We start from the raw sequence: 15,815 nt of genomic DNA on the forward strand, positions 1-15,815 counted from the left end.
AGTCACACGGTTTACAAATTAGAGTCAAGATAATTAGTATTTTATCCTATCCTATCCTATCGTACTAAATTGTATTGCATTTTAGTAATGTCATTTTTGAAAAGTGTATCAATAGCCAATTCATAAATTGATCCAAGCAAATGAAAGATTAATAAGAGAAAGATTTGGTTTGTAGAAATTACAAAGGCATGGCTGTCAATCTAAATAACACAATGTAAATAAAAAGAAATTCAATGATCAAATCTATAGATTTCTATGGACAGGATAACTTTACCCAATTCAGCTCAATTCAACCTACAAGGTACTAAGAGCCCAAGATAATTGTTCATTGATTCTTTCCTCAGACATAAAAGTAATAGCTTGGGTTGCAAGTTAATAGTAAAATTTACGAGTATAAATGTAGACATTTTAGCTTTTATTTCAATTCAAGGAAACAAGTTACAGACCTTATTGTTCCTATTGTTCCTATTGTCCTTATTGTTCTGTAAAGTTAAAGCTAAAATCAGAAACAAATGCAGTACATGCAGTTTGATGTGTAATCTACACCAATAATTGATCTAAATTGCATAGACAACTAGTATACAGAATGACAATGATGATAATGATGATCAATATGACCAAATTGTTTGCATCTTCATTACTTGATACTCTTAATGCCATACACCACACACTCTTCCTTTTGAAAATAAAATAAAATAAAATAATTAATACTAATAAAAGGGGCCTCCTATTTGTGGAATAAAGGACACCAATTGAAACATATGAGACTCTTCTATTTCTTTGTACAACTTGCTTCTACCGTAGTACATCCTCTATTTGATATCAAGTTGGTTCAAACACCAATAGACTCAACTCTACTCAAAATTTATCTATATGATCTATACATGCGTTTATATATATATATTTGACACATGTGCAAAAATAAAGTAAAATTTATTTATTCATTCATTCACACTCAAAGTTTCACATATACAAGTTACCACTCTGTACCTTGTATTTTGTACTTTGTACTTTGTACTTCCAACAGTCCCCTGTTTGTTTGGGCTTATTGTTCTCTAGAATTGTCCATTTGTTTATTTAACTATCTATATTTCTACCTCTTGTGTCTAGCTGTGTTCGATTCTATTCTTCTTCTTTTGTGCCTGTTACTGACAATAGAATATTACGGAAAACAGGAAACTTTAGAGTGCATATATACTACTTTAGCATGTCTAGACATTGGATGTTTAATAATTTTGAATTATATATATATATATATATATATATATAATTATATATTTGCTGTGATGTTAAATATATAAAAATAATAATAATAAAAAGCAAGGATTCATTTTTATTATTAATATTAATATTTTTATTATTATTATATATGTATTGTATTATATTGTATTCTACTATCAGTTAATTTTTGTGGTGCCCTGTTTTTTGCTTTGCTAGATAGAGTGATACTGGGTAGCCAACAAACAAAAACAATATCAATCCTGCCACAAGCACCATTGTCACAATATTGCACACTCCACGTCGGGATGGACGTCTTTTGATCGATCCAAAATCAGGATCCTTAATGTCCGTCTGGTCTGCTGTCAGATCAAGACATGTGTTGGGTGGGTTGAATACATATTGTGGGCACGACTGACTAAGTTTTGATGGCGAAGACAGGATAGAAAACAGAGAGTCTGCGGCAGACGAATTGTTGAGCTGGTAACAAGATGAGTATAGTCTACAAGCCTTTGACTGATCGCCCCGTGGTAGATATAATTCTGGCTGTGATTGTGATTGTGATTGTTGGTGCACGTATAAACGTGAGCGCGAACGTGAACGTGAACGTGAACGCGAGTGAGAGTGAGAGTGAGAGTGTGAGTGTGAGTGTGGCTGTTGGTGTAGTTGGGTTTGGGATGGTGCATTCATCAAGGTTTGACCCGAAAACCCTGTCAGGCAAGACACATTTGAGTTGAGGGTCAGAGAACCATGAAGGTTTGTCGGAAGGCTTAAACTAGAGCCCATGTCTAATTTAACCTCTCGGGAGCGGGAAACACTTTTGGTTCTAGCAGCAAGTGGAACCTGTAGCACATCCTGGGAGCCTGACTGGGTCGAAAGTATTGAAATATGAGAAAGTGAAAGTGAATGTGAAAGTGAACGTGAAAGTGAAAGGGAGTGTGAAAGCTGGTTTTTCGTTTGAGTTTGAGTTTGCGCTGCTGCTGTTGCTGTTGCTGTTGCTGTTGCTGTTGCTGTTGCTGTTGCTGTTTGTGTTGGTGTTGGTGTTGGTGTTGGTGTTGGTGTTGGTGTTGGTGTTGGTGTTGGTGTTGGTGTTGGTGTTTGTGTTTGTGTATTATGTAAAGGTGGCAATAATGCTTTTGGTGAATGCGGTGGTGGTGGCGGTGGAGGAGGATGGGGAGGGGGAGAATGTAAAACTGGAGATGAATTCGAGGATGGAAATAAGGACGGGGAAAGAGACGGATACGGTGACAGAACTAAAGGAGGATCGGGGGTATCGATAGTCTGGGCCTGGTGGGATTGCTGGCTTGTCGCGGGATGGCTGGTAGATTCCGAGCAAGAGAGTTCTGGCAATGGCTCTGTGTCCGTTAGATGGTAAAAGGATAGAGTGCCAAAGCTCTGACTGGTACACAAATGGCTTGTTAGGTTCATTGTTGTTTCGGAGCCTCGATGAGTGATCATAGGGCCCATATAAGGTGTGTGAAAAGCCGAATCGTTTGGTGTCTCTGGTTCGTCCACTTCCACTTCCACTTCAACTGCCACTGCCACTGCATCCGCGGGTGAGGAAGTGGGTATTTCACAAGATGATGATAATAATAATAATGTGCTCTTGGCGTCCTCTTGTATTATTAACTCTCCTGATCCCATATTGTGAAATTGATGCTGAGCACAATAACAACACCTATTTTATTATTATTATTATTATTATTATTTGAAAATAAAGTAGATAGATAAAACTGTAATGTATAATCCGCGATATGTAATCTGTAAAGCAACAATAAAAAGGTAACGCACGGTCCAGTGGAGAGGAGAAATGAATGACAGGGAGATACAGATTATTGTTTGTGTTCTTATTATTCTTATATTATTTTTTATATAGACAACGAATGGGACTTGTAACAATACGTTAATACAAGCTACATTCATTCATTCATTCATTCATTCATTCATTCATTTATATATATATATATGACTGTGGACGAGGTATGTCAAGTCTTTAGCCAAAGATATCACACACAATTCTTAATAGATAAAGATATCCAATGTTAATTAAAAATATATATATATTCAAGTATCATTAGAATTAACAATAAGATGTATATAAATTCTTTCTTGGTCAATTGTGATTAATGGGTAATGTTCAGCCGTAGTTGAACCCCCTGGCCCTAAAGCAGAACGAAACAGAGCATTGAGCATTGAGCATTGAGCATTGAGCATTGAGCATTGAATAGCCTAAAATGAGATCCGAGAGTCTGAATGAGTGAATGAATGAATTAATCAATCAAACATCTTTCTTTTTATTATTTTTGGTTCGAACACAACACCATCTTAGATAGATAGGGTCTACAAAGATATGTCTCCTTGTCTCTCCTGTTATTTTACTCTTGTAATCATGCCAACTCGATTTTACTTTCCTCAGCGTTTCTAAATGCAGATCTCCTGTTGAAAGGAACGTTCCATGCCGGAAATGATGATTAAATATGATACCAAAGAGTACTCCCCCTTTCCCCCTTCTCCCTCCTTTTTTTTTCTTTTTCTATTTGGTTTGGTCTAGTTTGGTCTTTATATGATATGATATGATATGATATGATATGATATTATACGGTATATATGTGCCTATGTCTGTGTCTCTGTATTTAAATAAGGGGGTGAGAAGTTTGTACAGAAAAAGCAACAACAATAACAACAACAAATTCTTTGCTGTTTGACAAAGTACAACTTTCAAATGAGATGATGTTTCTTTAATTTTCAAATAGAAGGAGAGAATTAAGACCTTTATTATATACATATACATATATTTATATCAGATCTTGTGGGATAAGCTATGGCGTACAATAATGATAATAGTTGTATCCCATCGATTGGAAAACATTACCCCAAATGATAGTGATAATAATAATCAATACATTGTTCATTAGAGCTAAAACGGTATGTTTTATTAGTCATTTCAATTCAATTCAATTCATTGGGAAAGTAACAAATTCAATAGACTCACAACCCAGTCTGACAACCAAGAACAACAACTACATTGCATATTTACTCTCTCTCTCTATATATATATATATAGTTTAATACAACCAAACATGGGTTTCCTTCTACTTGCTTTTATTTTGAAATATTTTCTGGTCAGTAGCACCCATCCTTAATGAATAGTTCACTAACCATCTACTGACAGAAGGAATGCTCAGTTCAACTAGTACGCACAACCAGAATGCATTTCTACAACGAGTCTCTTTTATGCACAATACAAAAGCACCAAAATTAAAAGTAAAAGTAAAAATAAAAATAAAAAGGGGGAGTTGGGTAGATGATAGTGATGTTTTTCTTTCTTTTTTTTTTGAAACTACAAATTATTTAGACATTACATTTTCAGGGAACCCCATCTCAATCATAGAGATAACCAGCCTACGGACACGCTCACGGAAAGTAAGAGAGGAGCAACCTTGAGCAATAGACTCGGTTTGACTAAACGATCGTGCCAGAGTAACCGATCGGACTAGTTTTGGAGCAGCGGGGTGAAGTGCGGTGGCTGGAAGTGGATCCACACGGAATTGAAGAGAATAGGCTGGTTTGTTCTCCATATTCCCTGACCCACAAGTCTTTATCAACCGAACCTGACTATAATATAGCGGTATATAGACATTCAAATAAGTGAGTAATATTAGACTTGACAAGTAACCCAGCCCAACCAAACCAAATATAATATAATACAAAAAAAGCACAAGTTACTTGCTGCTTACGGCTGTTTTGATTTGGTTTGGTTTGGTTCGGTTTAGTTTGAGGTCTATATATCTGCTTTTTTTTTCTTACACTGCTCTCCACACATGTGAATCCTTGGCACTCTTTGATTGTGTTGCCCACCACAAATAACCGTGAATAGTTTCTTCCACTTCATCTAATTTCCAACCAAACATAAGCTTGCTACTGCTGTCTGAATCCAGGTAAGGTCCAGATTGGCGAACGACCGCATTGCATTCTTCGCACACGATCTCTAAACACATCAGAGTGATTTCTCGTAACAAAAGAGCCTCAAACTCTGACACCTGTGTCAGGACAACCGTATTTTGAGGCATGACCACAGTTATGGTCCCCTGTTGGCTCAGAACAAATTGAAGAGAAGGTCTACATATATATATATATATATGTTTTTTGTTAATTTGTTAATTTCATTTCCCATAATAAATTATCTTTTGTCATTTTCTTCCAAGTATTTTTTTAGCTACATTATTTACCCTTTCAAAAAACTGACAGACAAACAGAATCCCATGTCTCCATAACTAGGATATATATCATAGCTTGTGTGGTTCACATTGGCCTTGGGCTGTAATAACACATTCTGAGTCTTGAAATGCACTGTGAGGCCAATACCACCTTCTCCACATAGTGGATCAATCGTATTATACACCACGTGGCGTAATCGGTCAAACAAAACCCAGAATTTGGACATTGACAGCACAGGCGAGAGAACGGGAATATCAGGAAGAGTTTCGCGTGTGTTGGGTCGCTGTGAAGACGCAAGACCGGCTTGCTGAGGTCGTCCTGAACGGGTAATGCCAGAGTTACCAGCACCAGCAGAAGAAGCATTGGGATTACCATTACCAGTGCCACTATTACTGATATTACTATTAATATTGCTGCTACCGCTACTATTATTTGCAGCTGTGGCGGCATTCACGGCAGCAGGAACAATAGAGCCGACAGGGTGGCTGCTGGTTGCATTAATGGAACCTACAGCAGCAGGCCCAACCGAAGAAGGTTCTCCGATAGACGCCAAGAGGTGCTGTACTTTCCGGCTAGACGAAAGTATACGTGCTCTGCTTTTCCAGATGTTGAAGCGATGGCGCTGGATAAGCATCAGTCGCAAACAGAGTTCGATCGTTTGGCCTGCCATCTGTTGCGTCGTCACACGTTCTACTCTGGGCTCGGTTGACAGTATACTTCCAGATACCTTTTTGATAGATACATCGATTTGGCCACCAATCGTGAGAATCATTTCGTCGTCTGCCATTCGAATGTCGCTGTTAAATGTTTGTGCTTCTGATAAAATCTACGTCTCCCGTCAGTCTATTATTCCTTTCATTTACATTTACATTTCTTTCTTTCTTTCTTTTTTTAAAAAGAAATAATAACAATTATAAAAGGAATCTCTCTAATGGCCCCCTTGCCTTCTTACGTCTGCAAATAATTCGGCATCAAATATGGTTGCCTGAGCATCAAGTAACTGTTTTTGTATTTGGTTGGAAGGACTGTGAAAGTTGAAAGGCCCAGCTGTGTCTGGAAAGTAATGTTGAATATTAATAAAATATCATAAAAGAAAGAGAAAAAAAGAGAGAGAAATCGGTATGCCTTATTGAATATTGAAATAATATTGCCAAGTTACCTTTTTGTGATTGAGATCTAGAGCTCGTTGTCATTCCAAGAATACCTTCTGAAAAGACATCAAAGTTGAGGCCAAGGGATCCCATTTGACGTTGACTGACATGCACTACTATTTTTTTTGGTTCGCTGTGTGGCAATGAAAGAGCCATCTTTGCCGATCCTTCTTCACTTTCAGCTGTACTTGCTCGGTCAAGATCACCCAACGAAGACTCATTAAAGTCTGAACCAACTTTTTGTTTGTTTGTTTGTTTGTTTGTTTTTTTTTGTTTTTTTTTTTACATAATGTAAGTATCATATTCTTTGCAGTTATTTTGTATCACAGAATACAAACACACCATCTGTAAATCCATATTGAACCAGGTAGGTTGGTCCTGTTCCTGTCATTCCGGGAATCGGGGGAGAGCTGTTGGCTTGCATCAACCAATGGTTGCGTCTCAAATCTAGAGCCTCCTCCCAAAACGAATTTTCGTTTTCGACTAATTTTCGAAGGTTGGATGCGCTTGCTTTGAGATAAGCAGACGCTGTTTTTTGTTGCTGTACAAATGAGCATATTTTGTGAAATCCAATATTTCCCGATCCAAAGTAAATATATAGATACATGTATAATGTATAATTTATATGTAGATTTGTACATGTGTACAACCACATTCTTCTTTACGCTTTTTTTCTTAAAAAAATAATAATATATATATTTAGCTTAGATTAGCTTACCTTTCGTTTTAAACCTAGCGTCAGTTGAACTGCTTCCAATTGTGCTTTGAGCGTTGTTTTTGGTTTGGACACATATGTTGCTGTTAATGATCCCGGTGGAAGAACAAGATCTTTTACAGCAGCTCCTGGTCGACTCTGAGTAGCCAAGATGTTTATAACATCCAAAGCCACATCAATTTCACTTTTTGCATGACTTGAAAAAAAAATTAATATTATTATTATATCATTAATTCAACTCGATTTCTGTATATGACATGGCATATTTGTTCTCCAAAGCTGATTACTTGTGCGTAATGATAGCAGAAACAATGATAGAAATAGAGAGAGAAGAGGAAGAAGAAGAAGGGAAAAAAAACAGCACTTCTTACAATAACTTGTTCAATACAGACTCTCTCAATTTGACAATATCAAATCCGGGTGTAGGCACTAGTGTAGGTTGTGTAGTTTGGTCTGCTTCGTTTTCGTGCGTCTGGGCCTGATCTTCTTCTGTGTCTTTAGATTCAATAGCTTTTTTAAGATCGGATTCTGATAAATCGCGCCAATCGCCTCGTTCCATCCAGATTCGATCCACATTTTGCATCAACTTTTCTGGGAGAGATTGTTCCCTAGTAGATTTAAATTTCGATCAGCTTATTTGTAAGCAATTTCAAAAAAAGGAAGAAGTATACATATATATATTTATGTATATATAATAGAAAGAAAAAGAAGAGGAATAAGAAGAAAAGTTTTGCTTTTTTGATGTATGTCTTTATATAATCTTATTCTTTTCTTTTTATTTGTAGGTAAATATGTTCATGTATGTATGTATGTGTGTGTGTGTACGTTTTATAGATCTCATGGCCTGAATTTGTTATGTCTACAGCTGGTTGTTCAATTCCAGGTTCAAGCGATAGTTTTATTCGCTTTGCTAAGGGTGCATGATTATCCATGATGCAAGTTGGGTTAAAATCAGCAATGTTAAATATCAAGTTTATATGAACCAGTGTACTCGGTATTTAAAATAATATTTTTGCGTCATCAATATACGCTTCTGGATTACAGCAAGAAAAAAATCCCTCCCATACACACACACACACACACAAAGAGAGAGAGGTAGAGAGAGAAAGATCGCGTTTACGAGCTGCATATTAAGCGGTACATAAAGTTGTGGTTGTAATTCACCTGTGTTGCAAATGCATAATACTTTTAATATTTTTTGAAAGAATTAAACAGAAAAGTCATGTAGAATATGTACACAAAGCTTAATTTTCAATGCTTATTAGCTTAAAAACCCAATTACTTTCTTTTATGTCATATCATTTAAGAATACACCAAATCACATTCATTACACTCGCCCTACAGCTTAGATTTAGGTATACATAATAAATTGATCCGTTAAACATACGCACACATATTTTTGTGAGCCAACTGCTAATTAGAATTATAGAGAGATAACATTGGTGTTAATGTAAGTGTGAGTGTGCTCGTAGGACAAATTCTTTATATAGATTGAGGTATACTGTACGTCATCAAGGTTTCTCGCCACATAATCTTGATTTTTGAGAGAGAGAGAGAAAAGAAGAAGATAGCGGAAGGCGTCTTACATAGTTTTTTTTTGGCATCAGTCAGCAATGACAACTGCAAAGTTTATATTCGTATCCAATGATTGCTTCTTGTGCGAAAAGGGAGATTTTATTACCGCACAAAAATTTCGAAGACATCTAATAGGTCATGACATCTACCTTCCTGGACGTACGCTTAAAACAAGATACAGAAACACATCTACAACAATCTATGTTTCTTATGAAAAGAAGCAGAGCCGAAAAGATATCGAAACTCATCATGCATGTCCTTCTTGCCTTGAGCATTTTGTTGAACTTGACGCGCTAAAATCACACGTTGCTGTGCATCTGCCACAAGTAACGGCAGAAGAGCCTGAAGATCATGAAGAGAAGTCTAGCACATCCAAGCGTGAAAATCAAGTGCATGAGACACCCAAGAAAGAAGAAAATACTAATACATACAAGCGTTTAAAGACGATCTCACTCACGTACGGCCAGAGTACGCTTGATTTCCACCCTGCGACCATGAAAAGTTATAATCCTGACAAACCTAGGCTGCCACTTGAAACAATTACAGAACTTTCCCCAGTGGTGACTATCCTGGCTGACTATAATACAACTCTGCCAGATAGTCTGAGAAAAATTGTAAACCAAGAACTTGAGGATCAAGCAAACTTGAAAACATTGAACAAATATCCAGGTGCTCTCCGCTTCTTATGCTCTGCTTTGGACAACTCTTTAAAAGACTTGCCAAAGTTTCTATGGTCACATCCGCTAAGCAACTCTTGGTCAGAGGATGAGAAGAAATTGGTTCGAATGATCCAGTTCTTACTAACAGATTTCTCAAGCAAATGCTGTCGAAGCCCAATATTTCAATCAAAGTCTGATCTGAAATTCTTGATAGACCAAGTGATTCCTATCTTCCAGGTCTTGGAAAGCCAAACGGATCTTATTGGCTTTGAGTGGTGTGATGTTGCTGTAGATGAACAATCTTTGGATAATGAAAAAGATTCTGAAGAGCCTGAAGAAATTGATAGTGAGACGACACCATACCACGATGGACTTGGATATGACACCGCAGGAAATCCAGTCTTAGTGATAAACAACACGAGTCGTGAAGACATTGATATTGGGCCCCACGCGAGAGACGACATATTAAAGAATATGCACAGCTCTATTGGCTTTCTGGATAACACCTTGCGAAATAACCAATTTGCAAGGTTTGCCACCCTCTGTCGGGCGGAGACATTTTCCATTCAAGTAATTTCCAAAGTAATAACCCTTTCAACAACGTCTTTAAATCCAGAGGAGCCAGGAGCTTACATCCACAAAGAACGGCGATCAGCAGAGATTCCTGGATCATTTTCTGGGCGTATGGGATGGATCAAGATGTTTGAATTGCTTGCCACATTATTCGACATTCTTAATTTCCAACAAAATGTTGCCAAAACCATTGCCATTGAAAATAGTGGTGTTGACCCAATTGACAAGGCAGAGACTGTGCGTGAAGTAATGTATAAAATTAAATGATTATATATATTTGGGGTTAGTTTTTGATTAATTTGATTAATTAAGCATTTATAATTAAATACAAGATAAAAGATCATATAAAGCAGCATACTTCTCTATCTTTTATAAATATTTATTTATATTGGATAATATATCATAAGATTATTTTGTAAAAGTAAGAAGAATTCAACTCTATAAAAATTCAACATTAAAATAATTCTTAAACGCCCTAAAAAAAGTTTTCAAATTTGTTTTATTAGAGTCGTCCTTTTGCTTTATTTCTTACGATATTGTACACAAGTTATCTCTTTCCCAACAATAGTCTATAGAGTAAACCCTTTGGTCTTGTACTTATCTTTAACGTTGAATAGTAACCAGCTGTCACAAACATTGGGCTTATATTAGCACAGGTGCTCTATACTTCGAAATGATGAGTATGACACGAACAATACACTGACCTTGAATAAGTTTACGTATATTACCAAAAAGGAAATTTTGAGAAAAAGCACCCATTGTTGTTTTTATTTATTTTTTCATTCTTTTTCTCAATCAAATCTTCTCATGTCTCCTAAAATCATTAAACAATCTCGTAAAAAGATTCCCGAACTTTCAGATTACATGAAAGGCAAGATTGTGGGCGCTTATGACTTTGGAATTCCCATGGCTAAGATTGCACGCAAGTATGAGCTACCCTACACGACAGTGACAACAACCATTGAGAGAGTGAAGAAAACGGGTACTGCCCTTACCAAAAAACGTGAAGGGAGACCTGTTCTCTTGAATGATTGTGATTTGAGAGCTCTGGGAAATATTGCGCGCAATGACCCAACTGCAACATTAGACATGATTACAGCTGAAATTCAGGAATCTTCAGGTGTACCCATCAAGAGGGATGCTGTTCGTAATTCCTTAAAAAATATTGGTTTACGCTCTTGTGTTGCTGCAAAGAAGCCTTTGCTAAAGGAAAGGCACATAAAAAAACAGGTTAAAGTTTGCAAGAGATGCTCGTCGTCGCAATCAACAGTGGAATCGGGTAATCTGGAGTGATGAGTCCAGATTCATGGTTTATCCAAGGGCAGGAAATGTGCGTGTTTGGCGCACTCCAGCACAGAAATATAGAAGAGGCTATGTACGTCCAAGAGTACAAGGCGGAGGAGGCTCAGGGATGGTCTGGGGTGCATTTGGGCTGGTGGAGTGGGAAAACTTGTAATTGTCGATGGCACGCTAAATCAGACGAAGTACATAAGACTCTTACGACTTCATTTTATGCCCTGGTTTCGACGCCTTAAGCAAAGGAAAGATGGCGAGTTCATTTTCCAAGAAGATAATGCACCCTGCCATAAAGGTATTTTGGCAAAAGAATACAAAGAAGAGGTGAATCTGCCAGTGATGACATGGCCAGCAAACAGCCCTGATCTGAGCCCAATAGAAAACATTTGGGCATACTTGGAACGCCAGCTGAGAGCTAGAAGGGTAAAGCCAACGAATTCACACTCGTTGGCCAGACCTATTCAAGAAGAATGGAAAAAAATATCGAAGAAAGTAGTGAAAGCACATTGCATGTCAATGCCAAATCGAATCAAAGAACTTAGAAAAAATAATGGATTCCATACCCACTATTAAACTTTCTAATAAATTACATATACCTATTCACATAGCTAATATATATTACTCATAATTATTTCAGAGCTCTAGCTATACGTTAAGATGATAAAAAGATGTAAAGAAGTTGTATATTGTCATTGAAAAAAATCGGGATTTTAAAAAATACTTAAATTAAATATGGGTCAGTGTAAGTGTAAAGAGAAAGCTATATTTCATAAGTATATTTTCTCTGCTTAGACCGTTTGCAAAATTCCCTTTCTTTTTTCTTGGTATTCATCTGTAAATTTCATAAAGATCTCAGAAAGGGATAGCATGCATGTTATTATATGCTATATATTGCTGTTGGTAGTATTAGCAGTACTAATATTCTTATTATATTGATTATTTACATGGAGCTCTAGTACTTCTAAAGCGTCTCAGCTTTTGTCTTATAGCTATAATTGATAGGCTTGACAACCAGGCACATTTAATACAAATTAGACATAATATAATATTTTGGCTATATATTTTGGTGCTAATAACTAAAGTCTCTAAATATGCGGCTGTTACAGACATTTGTTTTTTGCTGCTTAAAAAAAGTTTAAATTGTAGTATCTTTTTTTAGGATGTTTATGTATTATTGTTTCTTGGGAAATGCTAATGTAGCTTTCAATTTCGGTAGGCTAAAATTGGCATTAGATGTCCAAAAACAATGTCTTTACATTAAAACTATGAAAGTTTAAAGCCAAAGGGGGCAAGGGAGGCTATTGGTTTGATCCTATGCTTAAATTATAATAAAAGGAAGGTTTTTTTTTTGGCTAAAAAAAAAAATTATAAAATAATAGACTTTATGAATATTTTCCTTTGTTAAAGTAAGTATGGTTTGTATTGCTAAAGTATATACATGTACGTGTGTAATTCTTATAAGAGAAAGTATTGATCATCTCTCTCAATTCATACATATCAATGACCAAAAGGTTGTGTGTACGATAACATGGTACAAAATATGTTTCTCAGTTTGTATACGTAATTAGCCTTGAACTGGTAGGTAATTCCTGCTCATCATTGTTTAGATTCTAATATTGTGATCCTTTCTAAGCAATAGACAAATACAGAAATTCTACTATACATATATATTAATCCCAAACCTTTGCTAATAGTGTTGAGCAGAATGGCTTTAAAGTATTTGTTTGACGGGAGTTAGATACATCTGATCTCATCTTACCCTTTAAGAAGATGTCTCAAAGGAAAATACATATAATACTTTAAACTCTAATATACCAATTTTAGAAGGTGTTCCAAGGAATATAAAAAAAAAACACACGCACACATATATATATAAGGTTTATAAGCCTATTTTTTAACATTTTCTTCTTCCTTTCTTCATATTCTGGAGGTTATATAATTTTCACAATGACTGGCGCTTCTGGATACCATGATATTGTTTTTGTCATAGGTAAGAGGTCTTGCATACCTAGATTTCTTTTGATGATTTAGTATTAGTAGTAATAATGAAGTGTGATTATTAGACTTTGGAACCACGCATTCTGGCTACATGTGGAAATGCGTACATACTAATTGTGCGCAGAATTATGGTCGTGGAGAGTATGATTGCAGTATTTGCGCATTTTAAGCATACAATGAAACAATTTTAGTTTCTCACTTTAATACTGTGTGTTTATAAAGATTTGATTGTTACTTGAAGGAGAAAGAACATCCATCCACAATGTTTTATAAAAAAGTAGACTATAGTAAGGCTTGTTTTGGAATTAATGCTGATGTTGCCTCCAAGAAAACCCCCGATTCTGGATATTATGTGAGTCGAGTCAAACTGTGGTTAGACAGGACCATAAAAGAAGACCTTCCACCATTACCACCTAATATGACTCTAGTACAAGGTAATGACTAAATATACGATCGCAAGTATAACTTAATTGCATATAATAATGCCACATGAGTATATATATATATATATGTTTTAGTTATTGCTGGATACTTGAAGCAAATTGGCCTAGAGATTCGTGAACAAATACCTAAGAGACACCCAAAATGCAATGAACCTTCGAGATACAAATATTGCCTGGCAGTCCCAACTATGTGGTCTGAACAGTCCAAGGATATCATGAGAAATGCCGCAGTACTCGCTGGTTTAATCGAAAAATATGACGGTCCAAAAAAACTGTCAATTATTGATGAGACTGTTGCTGCCGCTTTGTATGCTGAACGAGTGTCTCCTGAACTAAAGCTTGCACACGGTAGCCTTTACATGATATGTGATGCTGGTGGTGGAACTGTTGACCTTGCCGTGTTTGAGAAAGACGACTCACCGGGAAAAAATGGTCTCAAAGAGGTCACCATGGGAACTGGCCATTCCTGCGGATCAAGTTTCTTGGACACTCGGTTTGAAGCTTTACTAAGAGAACGTACATGTAGACACCCAGAATACAGCGAAATGGATCTATTAAACATTATGTGGAAATTCAAATACGAGCTTAAGGTAATACATAGATACATACATACATGTATAAAGTACACGGTACTACTTAGACTCTCGAGCATTTTAATTAAGATCATAACATGCTCATTTTATTCTATTATTGGTAGCCATACTTATACGTTGACGATGATGAAAGATCTGGGCATATAAAGAAGATTAATGATATATATATTCGCAAGCATCCAAATCCCAGTAAAGCCAAGAAATTTACCGTGGCTGAAATTTTCACTAAGGTGTTTGAGCCAGTAGTAAATAAAGTACTGGCCATGATTGAAATACAATTGACACAATTGAGAGGCAGGGTCCTGGACGTCATGTTTATTACTGGAGGGTTTGGAAGCTCGCCTTATCTTCTGGCACGGATTAAAGATATTTGTGGAAGTCGAGTCAAGAATATCAAAGTCGTTAAAAATGGAAATAGAGCAGTAATGGAAGGAATGATCTTGTTTGAGAAAGAAAGTCGGATAATCACCAGGCGCATCTTACGTCGCACATATGGCATAAAGCTATGCTCACCTACTGACGAGCTTGACGATAACAATAAAACATCCACACAAGACAAATTCCATGTTTACATACGCAAAGGGTACCCAGTTAACGATAAAGTATGGATTACTAGGAATCTTACCTGGAAAAAGGATAGTCTTCCGATTATATGTAAGCTTTATTTAAATATTTATATTGCATGAACTTACTCTAAAGGTCTTTGATAGCTTTGTACGCATACGACGGTGATGAGCCGGTACCAGAATACCCTACTACTGAAGACATTGACCTAGTTGCTATTTTTGATACACAGTTTCCGATTGCTGAGAATAAGACAACTACTCATCAACTTATGGCTATGGAAATGCGTTTCGACATAGATAAGATTGACGTTAAAGTGAATATCGCTGGTAGAGAATTTAAGTATTTTACAGCTTGGGACGTTATTGAAAAAAAGCAAACTTTAGCTTATACCGAGCTTATCTCACCAGCTGGCAAGATGCGAAAATGGTGGCGAATTGATGGGGCAGTAAATTGTCTTCCTTAAACTATAATAAACATCCATACAGCTTGGATTTACAGTATATCTCTTGCAATAGTTAATATTAGGTAGATGCTTTCTCTATCCGATCAAATAGAAAGAGTTGCCGTTAAAAATACACCAAAGTATAGCAGTCGCAAACTTCTCTTGTAATGTATTAGACAATTCTTGGAATTTTATAATACATATATATGTATACTTTATGTGTTGGTCTCCAAGTAATTTATGTACCTGCATCTATTTTCGAAATACCTTCTGAAATACTATGAGTCTTTCTAAATATATAATGTTTGTAACATTTTTATTTATTTTGCATTAAAAGCTAGAAATTTCTCTAAATAGCTTTCCTTAA

At 36.2% G+C, this 15,815-nt stretch overlaps 3 protein-coding genes across 3 annotated transcripts; 2 read left to right on the plus strand and 1 right to left on the minus strand.

Moving 5' to 3' along the window:
* Positions 1 to 6,128: 6,128 nt before the first annotated feature.
* PHYBLDRAFT_160813 (hypothetical protein) lies at positions 6,129 to 8,248 on the minus strand. The gene is made up of 7 exons (XM_018434262.1): positions 8,128 to 8,248; positions 7,674 to 7,910; positions 7,306 to 7,498; positions 6,930 to 7,128; positions 6,596 to 6,823; positions 6,381 to 6,489; positions 6,129 to 6,262 (listed from the first exon to the last, which is right to left on the minus strand). The coding sequence occupies exons 1-7, from the start codon at positions 8,232 to 8,234 to the stop codon at positions 6,205 to 6,207; spliced, it is 1,131 nt and encodes a 376-aa protein (XP_018283664.1). The 5' UTR covers positions 8,235 to 8,248; the 3' UTR covers positions 6,129 to 6,204.
* Positions 8,249 to 8,915: 667 nt separating this feature from the next.
* Positions 8,916 to 10,420, plus strand: PHYBLDRAFT_70744 (C2H2-type zinc finger transcription factor; the record flags this gene model as incomplete). The annotated part of the gene is made up of 2 exons (XM_018442327.1): positions 8,916 to 10,355; positions 10,397 to 10,420. 2 exons carry the CDS (start codon positions 8,916 to 8,918, stop codon positions 10,418 to 10,420), a joined length of 1,464 nt encoding a protein of 487 aa, XP_018283665.1.
* A 2,932-nt stretch (positions 10,421 to 13,352) lies between these two features.
* PHYBLDRAFT_153318 (hypothetical protein) lies at positions 13,353 to 15,469 on the plus strand (the record flags this gene model as incomplete). The annotated part of the gene is made up of 6 exons (XM_018433112.1): positions 13,353 to 13,395; positions 13,469 to 13,544; positions 13,626 to 13,837; positions 13,922 to 14,436; positions 14,544 to 15,093; positions 15,150 to 15,469. 6 exons carry the CDS (start codon positions 13,353 to 13,355, stop codon positions 15,467 to 15,469), a joined length of 1,716 nt encoding a protein of 571 aa, XP_018283666.1.
* Between the last annotated feature and the right edge of the window lie 346 nt (positions 15,470 to 15,815).

This window comes from Phycomyces blakesleeanus, assembly GCF_001638985.1.
Source record: "Phycomyces blakesleeanus NRRL 1555(-) unplaced genomic scaffold PHYBLscaffold_43, whole genome shotgun sequence".
NCBI lineage: Eukaryota > Fungi > Mucoromycota > Mucoromycetes > Mucorales > Phycomycetaceae > Phycomyces > Phycomyces blakesleeanus.

Coding starts and splice junctions, on each gene's coding strand:
- PHYBLDRAFT_160813 (XM_018434262.1), bottom strand. CDS start 8,234: ATGGATAATCATGCACCCTTAGCAAAGCGAATAAAACTATCGCTTGAA. Junction 7,911..8,127: donor GGCCATGAGATCTATAAAAC/GTACACACACAC, acceptor TAAATCTACTAG/GGAACAATCTCTCCCAGAAA. Junction 6,824..6,929: donor TCAATATGGATTTACAGATG/GTGTGTTTGTAT, acceptor ACAAACAAAAAG/TTGGTTCAGACTTTAATGAG.